This window comes from Tupaia chinensis, unplaced genomic scaffold, assembly GCF_000334495.1.
Source record: "Tupaia chinensis unplaced genomic scaffold, TupChi_1.0 Scaffold000270_1, whole genome shotgun sequence".
NCBI lineage: Eukaryota > Metazoa > Chordata > Mammalia > Scandentia > Tupaiidae > Tupaia > Tupaia belangeri.
Window position 1 is genome coordinate 164,874 of NW_006159750.1, and position 16,308 is coordinate 181,181.

Genomic DNA, 16,308 nt, shown 5'->3' on the forward strand with positions numbered 1-16,308 from the left:
GTCCCGGACTTGGTGGCTTAAACTCATGCTGGGCGCGTGTGTGTGCATACCCAAGATCCCCAGAGGAGAATGGAGGAGAAGGGATTGTGGCGTGGCCGTTGCCCCCTGGGGGGTGATTTCTCGCTTTCTGTCTCTCTGTCTCTCTTTCTGGCAAGTGCACATGCCCTATAGCAAAAACCTCTCCAAAAAAAAATGCTACAGTACATGTGCACTCATAAGAGAGACAGAGACACAGAGGGAGAGAGAGAGAGAGAGAGAAAGAAAAGTGAGAAAGCAAGCCACTGGGTCTAGGACTCAAACCATTGTCAGCCATGTGGGAGTCCAGCATGTTAACTGCTACACCACGTGCTGCCCCCACCATGTGATTTTTTTAATGTTAAATACCTGTATTCTCTTTAATAAGGACCATTATAAGAGACTTTTTCTCTTCAGGTGCTAAGTAGAAAGTAGAGGTAAACTGCTTTTCTCCTGATGACCCATTTCAAAACCAATCATTTCTCCTATCTTGACTGACTTTTAATACCCCCAAAATTGATCTTTGATTTCTTCATAGTTACGGTAGTTTCTGGTTCTCTGAATTTATCATTTATGTAAATATTTGATCAAGTATTTAAAATAGATATAGGTCTTCAGTTCATATTAGTTCCTTTCACACTTCACTTCTGCTTTCCTAAGAAAATAAGTTACGAAATAACCAAGAAATATTTTAAAGTTTTATTAACATGCTACCAATAATGCTTGAAATTTTTACCTCTCTACAAGTCAAACTAAAGCAGAAACTTTGTTTTTCAGGTCCGTATTTATGTAGATGCTGTAATTAATCATATGTGTGGTAATGGTGTGAGTGCAGGAACAAGCAGTACTTGCGGAAGTTACTTCAATCCTGGCAATAGAGATTTTCCGGCAGTCCCTTACTCTGGTTGGGATTTTAATGATGGTAAATGTAAAACTTCAAGTGGAGACATTGAGAATTATAATGATGCTGTTCAGGTAATTCATTTTTTAAAATAGTGATCTGAATAAAGAGCTATCTATTTGTACAAATGTAAATTATTAAACTTTAATTAAATACCAATTTATCTTCCTTAGAAAACAAGTTGCCAGGTCAGATGCCCTCTCCCTTTTTTGTGACAGGAGATTTTTACTACAGGGCACATGCGCTTGCCGGAGAGACAGAGAGACAGGAAGCAAGAAATCAAACCCCCTTCCTCCCCCCCAAGGGAGAGGGCCATGCTGCAATCCCGTCTCCAGTCTTCTCTCTAGAGTTTGGGTATATGCACACCCATGCACCTGGCATAAGTTTTAAGCCACTGGTTCTGGGACTTGAACTGCAGTTGACTATGTGGGAGTCCAGTGACATAACCATTATGCTATCTGCTGGTCCACAGAATTCCTTAAAGTAAGGAACTCAGATCCATTTTCAAAAAATATTTTCCCTAATCAATGAAGGCACTTATTTACCTTATATTGTACATTCTCCATTTTTATACTCAAAAATCTTTCAAAAATATGTCCATAGAAGAAAATCAATATTCCCAGTACCCAATTTAGTAAATGAATTATGGAAATATCTATTAATGAACAATGGATGATTAAATAATCAGATGGATTCTCACGTGAAAGACGATGTTTTAAGAATCAATTACAAAATTTTTAACTCCACAGGTCAGAGATTGTCGTCTGGTTGGTCTTCTTGATCTTGCACTGGAAAAAGATTATGTGCGTTCCAAGGTTGCTGAATACATGAACTATCTCATTGACATTGGTGTAGCAGGGTTCAGAATCGATGCTTCCAAGCACATGTGGCCTGGGGACATGAAGGCAGTTTTGGATAAACTGCATAATCTGAATAGAAGTTGGTTCCCTGAAGGAAGTAAACCTTTCATTTACCAAGAGGTACATCAATATATATATGTGCATATAAAATGATATCATTTTATTCACTAGAAATTAAATGGCAGATTTAATTAATTATTCCTTTTCTGTAGTTTAGCAGCTAAATCACTTATGCAGAGTAGTGGTCTTTAACATCCTTTTATTGAGAGCATATGTAATTCTTTATCACAGTGGGTTCTGTGAAAGTAGAGAGTTTATTTAGGCTGCAAGCTTCACTGCCATTTCCCATTTCTGCAGAGATAATAGAGAATCTTATAGTTGTTTCAAACCAGGTTTTCTGAGTTTGAATCTTGGCTATGCCACTATTAACTGTATAGTTTTTTCAAGCAAATTGATGAACTTTTCTCTGCAACAAATTTTCATGTGAAGAAAAATGATAATAGTTATATCACTGTTTTCTTTGGATAATTAATATTTATTACACACTGATAAATACTGTCAGTCAGATGTATATGCTGTACTATGAGTGATTATTTTATCATTTATGTAAGAGACTGAATTGGGTCTGCATTTCACCAGACAACAGGTCAAGTTGTCATTATGTTTCTTTCATATTGTAGCATATACTTTATAAAAAATATGATATAAGAAAGACCATTTTGAGTATATTAAATAACATAAATAATTTAAAATTGTTTTCTATATAATATTATTTTACTAATTATAATACACTAAACTCATACAAAATGATATTTTCTCCTATATCTCTACTAGGTAATTGATTTGGGTGGTGAGCCAATCAAAAGCAGTGAGTACTTCGGAAATGGCCGTGTGACAGAATTCAAGTATGGTGCAAAACTAGGCACAGTCATTCGCAAGTGGGATGGAGAGAAGATGTGTTACTTAAAGTAAGTAAAATGCGATTTATTTCTTGAATTATTTGACAGATCTATTCATCATGTTATCCCAAGATAATTTATCTTCTTAGAATCTTTTCAGTTAGACAATCATCAGAGTCAATTACTGGTAATAAGTGTTACAGTTTCCTAAATTGATCATCTTTATTCATTAAAATGTCCATTACTAGGAATTATGTAAGGAAACCCAAATATTACCTATAGATTTTAATCTATGTATGATAGGAGTATACTAAATTAGACTAATATTTGCATATAATCTGTCATAAATAGGTTATTACTGAAATAATCCTGACATTTATAAGTACCTACAATGTGGCCATACTGTGGAATTTACATGTATCAGATTGATTCATTAAACTATTAATATATTTATAGGACAACAGTACAGAATTGAAGCTTTATTTTAACCTACTGTAGGTTGCCATTTTGTATAATGTGATCTGGATGTTGAACCTTCTGGAGTTCATCTAAATTACAATTTACTCAAATCTCTAAAAGGATTTTTAATAACAAAAACCTGTACCTATAACATGATTGGAATATAAGAAATGCATACATTGATACAAATTTGGAATGTATGTGTAAAATTACACATATGAAACAAAATTCTGCAGAATAACCTTGTAATGATAGAATTAATCCGAGGATTCTATATAGAGCTATACACTTAGGCTATTATAAAACTATTATAGGAGTACATATACATACATGTATGTATTTGTGTGTGTGTGCATTTTTTGAAATAGGAACTGGGGAGAAGGTTGGGGTTTCATGCCTTCTGACAGAGCACTTGTCTTTGTGGATAACCATGACAATCAACGAGGACATGGAGCTGGAGGAGCATCTATTCTTACATTCTGGGACTCTAGGTAGGAAACAACATTCTCCACTGGTTTTTAACCTACCTTTTAATAATGATAAAGATATTCTTTTTAAAAATATAACTTTGCAACTTTCAGACTATATAAGATGGCTGTTGGATTTATGCTTGCTCATCCTTACGGAGTTACACGAGTGATGTCAAGCTATCGTTGGCCAAGATATTTTGAGAATGGAAGAGTAAGTTTTGGAATTGTTCATTGTATCTTTTCCTCAGGAAAATAAGGCAATTTTGCTTTAATAACACATTCTGTATTTTATCATCAAATATTTATTAAGTGTAAACCTGATGTGGGATTCTGGTTTTAGTAATGCAGAAGATATTTTAAAGTAAATCCACTTATGTTCTCTATTGTTGAAGTTTGCAGACTGTCATGCCCCTCCCTCCGGATGTCAAGACAAAACACTTAAAAATGACAGCAAAACACAAGGAGTAAGATATGTACTTACAAGTACCACATAGGGTTGATTTGAGGACTGTAAAGAATGTAAAAGAGTACCTACCTGCCTATAGTATAAGCAATATAAGCATTTGTTAAATGCTTTTTTAAAAGAAAGCTCTGTGAATTTCAAAGAAATAATTCAGTGTACCAAAGATAAATAGAAAAATTATTTTATAAGAGGAAGGAAATTATGTTTTAAAGAACAGAAATTTGCAGACTAATCTTGAAAGTATGAGAATAAGTAAAATATCTGGGAGTACAGTGAAGATATTAATCCAATTAACAGTTTTTCAAAGGAACTGAGAAATATAATTATAAAAATATTTGAAAACCAGTGGAAGGTTTTCTTTTTAAACTGAAGATTTCAGAAAAAGCATGAAATCAAATCTTTATGCCTAACACAGAAATTTATCTTTCCTAAAAGACACATATCTATTTTTGATTCTTTTCAATTTGAGAAGCCTACTACCTTATCCATCAACTCATTCTATTGTTAAGTAAGTTCAATTTTTAAAAGGTTTTTCCATTATAACGAACCAACTTCTTAAGAGTACCCACTAATTGGTTTTATTTCTGATGTCAGAAGTCCATTTTCTTTTTTTCTATAACATTTTCACTTTTCCAAGACTTCTATCTGCTCAAAGCTAATTTTCCCACTATTCATCATGTGGCATAATTTAAAAACATATGCATGAAACATGTATAATTAGACTCTGTTTTTTTTTGCCTATGAATATCTTTAAAAGTATCAATCACAAAAGCACAACTAAAATTTTGGTCAGTTTAGTAAAGAAAGTTAAGACGTGTTGATTAGTAGTATAGATATCCAAAAGGAAGTATCAAAGAAGCTTTTATTTGGCAACTATCATATGCAAGGAATTTTCGAATACATTAATTATTATAGTAATCAAGCTACTAATATAACTAAACTTTATAGCTGAGGAAACTGAGGTACAGGGAAACTACTTATATTGACTAAGCGTTTTTTAGCCAGAATAATACTGGTGTTTCGGACACTAATGTCCTTGTCATTTAAAAGACACTGCAGTGCTTACAGTGATAAAAAGACTATAGTTCCTTAGAAATAAAATGAGAAGATAAAAATGTATTAATCCTGTCTAAAGTATCATTAAAGAATCAGAGATTAGAAAATGGTAAGAACTCAATAAAGGACTGTAAAAATACTAAAGAAGTTGGATTCTAAATAAAGATACTGCACAGACACAAGTTACAGAGTAGATTGGGTTTAGCATAATGAAGAAGAAAGAGGCAAATACATGCATGTTAAAAATATGATGGTTAATTTTTTCCTAAAGGATGTTAATGACTGGATTGGGCCACCAAATAATAATGGGGTAATTAAAGAAGTTACTATTAATCCAGACACTACTTGTGGCAATGACTGGGTCTGTGAACATCGATGGCGTCAAATAAGGTAGGAATGCTTATTTAGAGATAATACTAAGTCTAATAATAAGCTTTCTTTAACTTTTTATTTTAACTGTTGAAGTATGAAGATATCAGCATTTTATATGATATTGTGTCTTTAGGAACATGGTAATTTTCCGTAACGTAGTTGATGGCCAGCCTTTTACCAACTGGTGGGATAATGGTAGCAACCAAGTGGCCTTTGGAAGAGGAAACAGAGGGTTTATTGTCTTTAACAATGATGACTGGTAAGTAGATAGCAATTAAAAGTAGTATTTTCTTCTAGTATTCTTGGTTTATTCATTTTATTTTCCTGCTCATTTACTTTTTCATATCTGAAAAATTCATTCCATTGAATAGAAAACATAGAGATCAGAAAAGGGTAGGAAAAAAAATGATGACTTTTATTTTTCTCATTCTCCTATTGTTAGAAGGGTCTTCTGTTACAAGCGAAGCTTTTTTGTGCCACCCTTGCAACATAACATGAATATATGTAATACATATATGTGTTCATACACAACCTCCACAAAATATACACAGTAGTTAACACAAGGCTTGTGTAACCACTAGAACATGTTTTATAATTCCTTTTTTTTTTAAATCATGGTAAAATGCTACCTCGATACTGAAATATCTTTTTTCCTAGCTATTTTTCCCAATTATTCTTGTGTGTGGTTCTTGATAAACTCTTTACTTCTCTGTCACTCTGTGAAAAATACAACTTTTTTTTTTAAAGGGTATGTATAAGGAATAAGTATGTTATGGCCAAAGATTTGTCTCTTGAGATTTTTCAGCTTTATTTCTGAAACTTCTCATTGTTGGCCTTTTATTGGTGACACTTAGATCTGCTGCCTCTGGTATAATGATTTCTTCATATATAACATTGGAAGACCACTTTGCAAGCAATGAAATGCCTTAGTCTGAGGTCAGTTTCTACTTATGCTTAGCTTATTCTGGCCTAAGTTAAGTTTTACTGGACTGAAATGAATAAACTTATATATAAGTCAGGTATATCTCTTTGTTGCCAGAAGAGCCCCCATAGCAAGTTCTTTCATTTCTGTCTTTTGTACATGGGATAATCCAAATAAATTTATATGAGACAACTTCGTATTTCAAATTATGTATTTCGTCACATACACTTTAGATTATTTTTACCTCTGGACCAAATTCTTTTCAGCCTCTTAAAAAACAAAAATATATATTTGAAAATAAAATCCCATTTAAATTCTAAAAGTAATTAGTATTTTCTTTGGTTCAGATGAGGAGAAACTTAAAATATTTGTTTGCCACAAGTAATTCTTTTATTTAAGAGTAGAAATTCCTGGGGCCAGTAGGTGATATGGTAGCTTAGGTATCAGACTCCCACATGGCAGACCATGGTTCTAGTCCCAGAGTTGGTGGCTTGCTTTCTCACTTTCCTTTTCTTCTCTCTCTCTCTGTTGAGCCCTATAGCAAACTTAAAAAAATAATAATATGAATAAATTAAAAACGTTATTAAAGAGTAGAAATTCCCTCACATCTTCCATGATAGTTTTCAAGTTTATATTTTGGTAATACTCACTACTGAAAAGGGAATTACTAGGTCTTCTCAAAGATATCTTTTGGTCCTAAGAAAATTTTTTACATACACTGGAAAAGTCTTTGTGTTCGTGTTTTTTTTTTTACTGAGACTTTGACTACTTAGAGTTCTCCAGCAAAAAGTTAAACTACATTAGAGATAGTCTGTAGTCTTGCTTTTAACTATGTTGGATTTTAATTAAATTTAAAATTTTACTTTACAGGCAATTATCGTTAACTTTACAAACTGGTCTTCCTGCTGGCACATATTGTGATGTCATTTCTGGAGATAAAATTGGAAGCGATTGCACAGGAATTAAAATTTATGTTTCCAATGATGGCAATGCTCATTTTTCTATTAGTAACTCTGCTGAAGACCCATTTATTGCAATTCATGTTGAATCTAAATTGTGAAATTCAAATTAAATACATATACCAAGAACATTAACCAAGTGTGTTTTGTTTCTTGTAAATATATTACTTCTTTTTAAAAAAGTGTATTGATTTATTTACTTCATAAATATGGGTGTGTATGTATGACAAGAGAGAAAGTTTGAGGGAGAGATAGAGAAAGGCACCTCCAACAGGGTCTTTGGACCATGATATACCTCTGGTCCTAGCTAACCCGGATCACGGGTTCTCATGTATATTCCCAGTGTGCCCAAGAGGGTCAAATGAGAACAAAGGACCTTTATCGTGTGGGTACAGTTGTATCACCACTATGCTACTACCAAGCCCGTATACTAATTCTATACTAATTCTCAAATAAGTAATCAACTTGAAAAAGTCAGAAACCTATTTTAAAATCATATATATATTTATATATGATTATATATATATATATATATATATAATCATAATTACAATAAATATATATTTTGGAAAACCACTTTAACCTATAGGTCAAAGGAATTTTTAAGAACTCAGAAAGGCACCCTGACAAGCATGTATATTGCCATTAAAACAATTTACCCAGCCGTGTGTTTTTAATTTATGTCTATAATTCTTCCATAGAGTGTTTCTATCAACTAGTTAGGGATAGCTGGCTTAATGATGACTCACATACAAAGTTAGTTTATTTGTATAATTTTCACGATTTGAAAACATTTGTGTAGTTCATGGAGCTAAAAAATAGGAAGACCTAAATTATATAATCTACTATTCTTAGCTATATTGAACTCACAGAAATTGTCACTTACTTTGTGTATATTCTTTGCTCTTTTTAATTCACTTTTTAATGGCTTTACCTTGCTATTGGATAGCTTTTTATTCTTTCTCTCAACCTCCAATGTGGATATTTATTGAAACATAACATTTGACCAGGATGTTCTTCTTAATCTTCTAGCTATTAATTTTCCTTTGTCTTGACTTTAAATATGGAATTTGTTAGGGCTCTCACTTAGGTTTAATAATTATCAGTTCTTTTAAATGAGAAAATGAAAGCCATAACTTACAAATTCTCTTTTTTAATCTGCAAATTTATCAATCTCTGCTGAATCTTCTTCTGAAGATTCACTGTTTATTGATTACCACTTTATTTCACTGTATCCTGGGCTGCAATTTCTAATTACTCTAGTCTGGTGAGACAGAACACACACACACACACACACACACACACACAGACAAGTTGCATGGAGCGGACTTATTATTTACAGATTAGGATAAGGGGCAACAGAAACCTGGGATTAATGATGAGCCTCTCAAGGCTCAGGAAATCTACTGAGGGCTTATGGAGTCTCATAAGCATATGTCACCTTAAAATTCGAGGTGGAGGACCCTGAAAAACAGCCTACCCTGGGTTTTATAACTGAGGATCACAGGATTTGCTGGGCTAAAACATTGGATGTCCAGTTCTGGAAGGGACAAGAACAGAACTTAGGCTATTCCTGCCAGTTCCTCCTTTTCTCAGGATGTTGACTTCCAGTACAGTCTACAGTAACTCTTGAGAACTAAATAAGCAAGACGGGGAAGAACTGGGTCAGCACCATGCACCTGGAGAACTGTCCTGCATTTGCCCCTTGCATTGTCTTCTTTTCTTCTGTCTTAATGAAGATGAACCTCAATCTACCAAAGGTTAATAATATCATCCCATTTTTAACCATTGTGAGAACTTTACTTCTTAGATTATCCTCTATATTTTTATTTTACAGTCTTTCCCTTGCTGTATACATTCCCTCACATTACATGTATTATAACCTTCCAACTAATAAAATATGTAATCCTCTAGTTTTTCTTCTAGATATAGCTCATTTCTTTGCTCTTTTCCTCGTTAAATATCTACATTCTTATCACAGTCTCCACATCCTAAACTTCAGTCACCATCCAGTTTCCATCATCATAGCTTCATTGAATCTGCTCTTATCAATCATCAGTGACATTTAGTTACCAATCCAATGTATTTCCCTATCCTATCCTTCCACCTCACAGCAGTATGAGGTGGGCTACTCTGTTCTCTTCCATTGCCTGCTGCAATTCTCTTCTTTCATATTTTCCTTCTATTTTACTGATTATTCTTGTTCAAATTCTTTTATTGGATCATCTTCTGTTTCATCTAAAGACTCATATGTTTCTAATTTTCTTCTTTCTGTGTACTTTCTTCTCCAGGTAATTGTAATCATTTCCATGAATATAAAACAAATCCTTTTTCATGGAGACCTGTATATCCAATGTGAAACCAATGAACTTGAACCATGATCAGCCAAGTGGGAGTCCAGCAATTTAACCACTATACCACCTGCGGTCCCTCTACTTTATTGTTTCACAGACATCTCATACTGAACATATCCAAAATGGAATCCTGATTTTTATTGCATAAACTTTACTACTCTCTCTCTTCTATTTACTTAGAAATTTAGGGTACTTTTATGAGACACCCTACACACACACACACACACACACACACACACATACACACACTTCTCTCAACATCTCTTACTATCCCTTTACATAAGCCTTAGCATGACCTATTTGTTGTATTTTCAAAATATCTCTGCATTCCTTGCTCTTATCTTGTATCTTCTGCCATCCTTTCCTCCAGGTCACCATCAAAATAACTAGCCTGCATTCCAAAGAATCACACAACTAGTCTATTTCCACTGTTTTACTCCCTCAACTTATTTTGCTAAAGACCACAAAATTATATTCATATTTAAATAAAATGATAAACTTTCATGTTTAAAATTCTTAAATTTTTTTTTCATTTATTAGATTGTTGGGAAAGTCATGACATTTTTGTCTGTTTTTGTGTGAAAAATGCATCATGACTATCCTTATGACACAATAGGATAACATTCTAACTACTCATGGTAGCCTACAAAGCCATGCATTATCAGGCATGAACTTAGCTCTCCAATCTTAACTGCTCATTTCTCTTGGCAAGCTACTCTTATTTTTTTTTCATATTGTTGAATGTGTCATGTTATTTTTCATCTTAGAGATTTTTGTTTGTTTCTACACGTTTTAAAATGCTTTTGATCAAGTTCTTAGCATAACTGGCTTCTGATGCCCTGACTCAATGACAGAATCACCATTTATTCAATTATGCAAGCCAGAAATCTAAGTTTCATCTTTGAAACCCCCTTCTCATATCTCCCCACATCAATTAAGCACTAAGTCCTTTAGATTATACCTTATAGATTTTTTACTATGTTCTTTTTCTTTCAACTGCCACTATCTACTCTTCCTTTTTTTAAATGGCCAGAATCTTCTATTTTACCTCTACCAATCTGGAAAAAAAGACTGCAATACTCCCAGTTTAAATCCAGACTTCATTGTTTATAACAAATGAATTGCAGGGTGTAAGCAGTGACAGTAATCACAATCCTGGAGCTGGCATTACCTCATACCAGTTTTTCAAGATGAAAGAATTAGTTTTTCTTTTATATGAGAATGTAATTGAGAACCTAGTTAAGAATATCCCAGTGGTTAGCAGTGGAGTAGAATAGGGAGCCTATGATACTCAGGTAGTGATGAAGCTGTATCTTCATCCCTACAGAGGAGAAGAAAATGAACCTTGTAAGCATAGCTAGCAAACAAAGGAATAGTTGAGATGGGTTCTATAATGGGGTAGCAATATTTATATAAGAAACTATACTTGTACAGAGGTTAAAGACTTGCCCAGGAGAGTATTATATCAAGGAGAGTATAACCTTAAGAATATCTATCAGTTGATATTTAATTTGTAGAAGAACACTTTACATGAAGTTTTATCACTTATGGAAGGGTTCAATGTTGTGTTTGTATCCACTTTAGCCCTTCCTTCAACCTTTTCTTTCTTTTACTTGTAACTAGAAAGCTACCACAATCACCACCAATATCACATACCATGTTTCCAAAGTGTCACCAGTGGATTATTATTATTAGGATAAAAGTCCACAGCTATTAACTGGAGTATTGAGCTTGCATCAGAAGCCCCATTTTATAAAACTCTCCTTTTTAACTTCTATTCCTTAATTATGCTAAATTTTAAATACTAAAACTCTACAAACTTATTTTAATTCTTCAAATTCCAAACAAGAAACACTCACTCTTTCTACTTGACATATTCTTTTTTTACCCCTTCCCCTATTTAACTCCTAGTCACCATTTAAAGCTTAGTCATAATGCTAACCATATATCGATATTTACCCAGAATTAGGTCATATTCTTGATGAATGTAGTGATTCTCTCTATTTTCTCTTTTATTCATTATCACAGTACTATGAGAAATGTCTGTTTTGCTCTTTATTGAACCCTTAATGTTAGGGTACTATTCACAACATATTACAAAAGAATTCAATCATTATTTGTAAAAGAAATTGAGATAATGGGAAAAAATTAAGAGAAGAGATATTAATTTTTAAGAAGGAGAATGAATCATGTTTAATGAAGATAGGGTCTTGGAATACAGATGTTCTTCTCATCTTTTCTCCAATTCATTCTAAATTTAATTAATTCCTGCTTAACTGATTTCTTAGGTCATAGAAATGATGGAAAAGTCAGGTACTTTGGCAGTATCTCATTGTGTTTTCAGGATTTTTGAGCCATAATGAAGTAGGAGAAAGGTACACACACATACATATAGTTAGGGTATAGATCTGTGAGATGGAGTCAACTTAGAAGATTGAGTCACTGTACTCAAACTTGTATTAAAAATCATTCACTGCATTCCCTCAAAATCAGTCACTATAAGCTGCTTACAAACAGAGGTTCTTAGAGCCTGCTCAGATAATTACAGCTGAAACTAATATTTTCCATATCACTGCTACACACCAAACAAAGGAGGTAGTGTCTCTTGATCTGAAGACACTGAGCAAAAGACAATGAGCAATAAGTTTCCATGAGATATCATTTGAAATCAGGTAGTGATGAAGCTGTATCTTCATCCCTACAGAGGAGAAGAAAATGAACCTTGTAAGCATAGCTAGCAAACAAAGGAATAGTTGAGATGGGTTCTATAATGGGGTAGCAATATTTATATAAGAAACTATACTTGTACAGAGGTTAAAGACTTGCCCAGGAGAGTATTATATCAAGGAGAGTATAACCTTAAGAATATCTATCAGTTGATATTTAATTTGTAGAAGAACACTTTACATGAAGTTTTATCACTTATGGAAGGGTTCAATGTTGTGTTTGTATCCACTTTAGCCCTTCCTTCAACCTTTTCTTTCTTTTACTTGTAACTAGAAAGCTACCACAATCACCACCAATATCACATACCATGTTTCCAAAGTGTCACCAGTGGATTATTATTATTAGGATAAAAGTCCACAGCTATTAACTGGAGTATTGAGCTTGCATCAGAAGCCCCATTTTATAAAACTCTCCTTTTTAACTTCTATTCCTTAATTATGCTAAATTTTAAATACTAAAACTCTACAAACTTATTTTAATTCTTCAAATTCCAAACAAGAAACACTCACTCTTTCTACTTGACATATTCTTTTTTTACCCCTTCCCCTATTTAACTCCTAGTCACCATTTAAAGCTTAGTCATAATGCTAACCATATATCGATATTTACCCAGAATTAGGTCATATTCTTGATGAATGTAGTGATTCTCTCTATTTTCTCTTTTATTCATTATCACAGTACTATGAGAAATGTCTGTTTTGCTCTTTATTGAACCCTTAATGTTAGGGTACTATTCACAACATATTACAAAAGAATTCAATCATTATTTGTAAAAGAAATTGAGATAATGGGAAAAAATTAAGAGAAGAGATATTAATTTTTAAGAAGGAGAATGAATCATGTTTAATGAAGATAGGGTCTTGGAATACAGATGTTCTTCTCATCTTTTCTCCAATTCATTCTAAATTTAATTAATTCCTGCTTAACTGATTTCTTAGGTCATAGAAATGATGGAAAAGTCAGGTACTTTGGCAGTATCTCATTGTGTTTTCAGGATTTTTGAGCCATAATGAAGTAGGAGAAAGGTACACACACATACATATAGTTAGGGTATAGATCTGTGAGATGGAGTCAACTTAGAAGATTGAGTCACTGTACTCAAACTTGTATTAAAAATCATTCACTGCATTCCCTCAAAATCAGTCACTATAAGCTGCTTACAAACAGAGGTTCTTAGAGCCTGCTCAGATAATTACAGCTGAAACTAATATTTTCCATATCACTGCTACACACCAAACAAAGGAGGTAGTGTCTCTTGATCTGAAGACACTGAGCAAAAGACAATGAGCAATAAGTTTCCATGAGATATCATTTGAAAAATGGGAACATAACATGCAGGCTTGCACCTGAGAGATAAGGGAGTCTAAAAGAGATTACATTTTTTTTTGGTGGGGGGGGAACCAGCAGATAGTGTAATGGCTGTGTTGCTGGACTCCTATGAGTCAACCATGGTTCGAGTCCTGGACTCGGTAGCTTAAACGTATGTCGGGCACGTGTACATATGTGCCCAAGATCCCAAGAGGAGAATGGAAGAGAAGGGATTACAACGTGGTCATCTCTCCTGGGGGGGGTGATTTCTCACTTATTCTCTGTGTCTCTCAGTCTTTCTAGAGAGCGCACACTCCCTATAGCAAAAACCTCTCCAAAAAAGAGATTACATTTTAAAAGTATAAGAAAAAACACACATCACAAAACAAAGCTTCATCTTAGACTTCTGGGAGCCATGACAAAAACTAGAAACTTTATGGGCTATAAACCTCAGAAAAAGATCTCCTGACCATTGATTAACCCAAATTTGAATGTCCAAAGTCTTGTGATTTGTAAGCTCACTCTCAAATAGAAGAATGACTTGAATCATCTGATATGTAACCTCCACAAAAGAAATGTAAGCACAAGTCCCTCCTTTCTGAGATAAAGATCTCTTCTCTAAGCTCCTCTTTGGCTACCCTGTCCTTGACCCTTTTCTGCTCAGGGAGCTTTCTTCTCTTTTAATAAACTCTGATTTGCTATCCTCTCTTGCTGTCTATGTCTCTAATTCTTCATGAGCGTACTTTTAATAAACTCTGATTTGCTATCCTCTCTCGTTGTCTATGTCTCTAATTCTTCATGAGCGTGAGACAAGAACTGGCTCCTAAATTGGTCACCCCAATATTCTGTGTCAATAATGGCAGTCAATTCCTTGGTGAACTATGCTCCTAGTAAGTCAATGAAGTAAAACAGTATTGGGAAAATGATGCCACAGTGGTCTGGATATATAAATTTGAAATACATTTTTGCTATGTTCTTAGAACTTTATGATACTACCTCATTTGTAAAACTTGTTAATAGTTTTTCCCTTTGAATATTTAATTTCATCTATAGGAATAGTTCTGCCTGTGAAATTACTGAATTATTTCTCATCTCATCCCATTTCAACACAAAAAATTATGTTGAAAGTCATCATTATTCATAATTAGACTTTTTGTTTATAAGTTAAAACCAAACCAACAAACATACAGTGTTTGACTGGTCACAGAGGACGGTTGGGACATTAGTTCAATGCTTGTTCAAAGAAAATTCAATGTTACAATTATTATATGGTTATTACTATCATTCAGCTTCCACAGAACTACACATAGATGATGGATCAATATCTGATAAAAGCTTTAAAAAAGCCATTTATGTTCAATAAGTCAAATCCCTACAGAAGGCACTTTCTACATTACAAAGAGCAAAACAAGTTAGTTTTTGAAAAGAATAAAAAAATCTTTAATAATTTAAAGCAAAGTTTTTAGAACATTTGCATTTTTTCTACAAATATATTAAAGTTCCTTCTACCTTTTAAAAAGTGACTGGAAAAAAATTCAGAGTTAGCTTAAGTGAGTCTCAATTCTTTTCTGCTTTGTTTGCACTTGTCCCCAAAAAGTAAATCTAAAAGAAAGAAAAAAATCTAGATATCAGATGCAGCTTACTACTTTTTGTAGAAAAGTATAGTTTTAGAAGAAATTGTTTAAAAGTGCTAATGAAAACAATGCTTAAAAAAAAAGCAGAAGGAAAAGTGATATATTAAAAGACTTTTAAAGGTCTTTCACAAGAAATTGAACAGATGGGCAAATACACAGTCTGTTTGCTCTTTTTGTCCTTGAACATAAACTCCAGTTAAAAAAAAGAGAGCGGGAGATAGCAGGGTAGAGAGAGAAGTGTGGCTTACAGTCACTTACATAATCTGTTTTTAAGTAGAAACAGGTATGTCAGAAGAGCTTAGTTAAAAAAAGCACCATTTATACTTGAATAAATAGTAATTATTTATTATATCCCTGTAATTGCAAATTTGCCAGATGTAACTCAATAGTTTTTCTTTAGTACCTTTGAAGATATTTTTGAACCATGAATGATTATGTTTTCATAATCAATTTAATCAATGGATATTTTGGAAAGCCTCTCTGAGCCTAAGTTTCCTCATCTATAAAATGAAAATATCAATTCTTTCAGTTTTTATTATTAATGAGTAATTATATAAAAGCACTTTTTTATACCAAGCATTTTTTCAAGCTACATGCATACTTCCTCATCTCTTCAGTAAAGATGTGACTCTTATTCGCAATACTAAGGACTGTCAAACTGATGCTCTCCAAAAAATCTTAATCAAAGGGGAAAAAAAAGCAAATATTGGAATTGGAGCAGAAAGTAATATTGTACTCTTGTTTAAAATCTTGCCATATTCATTTTGTGTGCTATTACCTGAAAGTTAGGAAACAGAAAATCGCTGTCTCGAGATCAATGTTGTTTCTAATTCAGTACTATGTAGTAGGATATTTTAGAATATGGCTTTATCAGAAACCTCAGCCTTGGCTTTGCACATTATGATCAGG

General features: G+C 33.3%; 1 protein-coding gene across 1 annotated transcript in view; it reads left to right on the forward strand.

The window, feature by feature from the left end:
• Positions 1-7,511, forward strand: part of LOC102492959 (pancreatic alpha-amylase) — a 16,207-nt gene extending 8,696 nt beyond the window's left edge. Inside the window, exons 4-11 of the mRNA XM_006149496.2 lie at positions 793-990; positions 1,666-1,896; positions 2,611-2,744; positions 3,503-3,625; positions 3,716-3,815; positions 5,395-5,513; positions 5,629-5,754; positions 7,288-7,511. Of these exons, the coding sequence (XP_006149558.1) occupies positions 793-990; positions 1,666-1,896; positions 2,611-2,744; positions 3,503-3,625; positions 3,716-3,815; positions 5,395-5,513; positions 5,629-5,754; positions 7,288-7,477 (1,221 nt within the window). The 3' untranslated portion in view covers positions 7,478-7,511. The remainder of the gene's footprint in view (positions 1-792; positions 991-1,665; positions 1,897-2,610; positions 2,745-3,502; positions 3,626-3,715; positions 3,816-5,394; positions 5,514-5,628; positions 5,755-7,287) is intronic.
• The last annotated feature ends 8,797 nt before the right edge of the window (positions 7,512-16,308 follow it).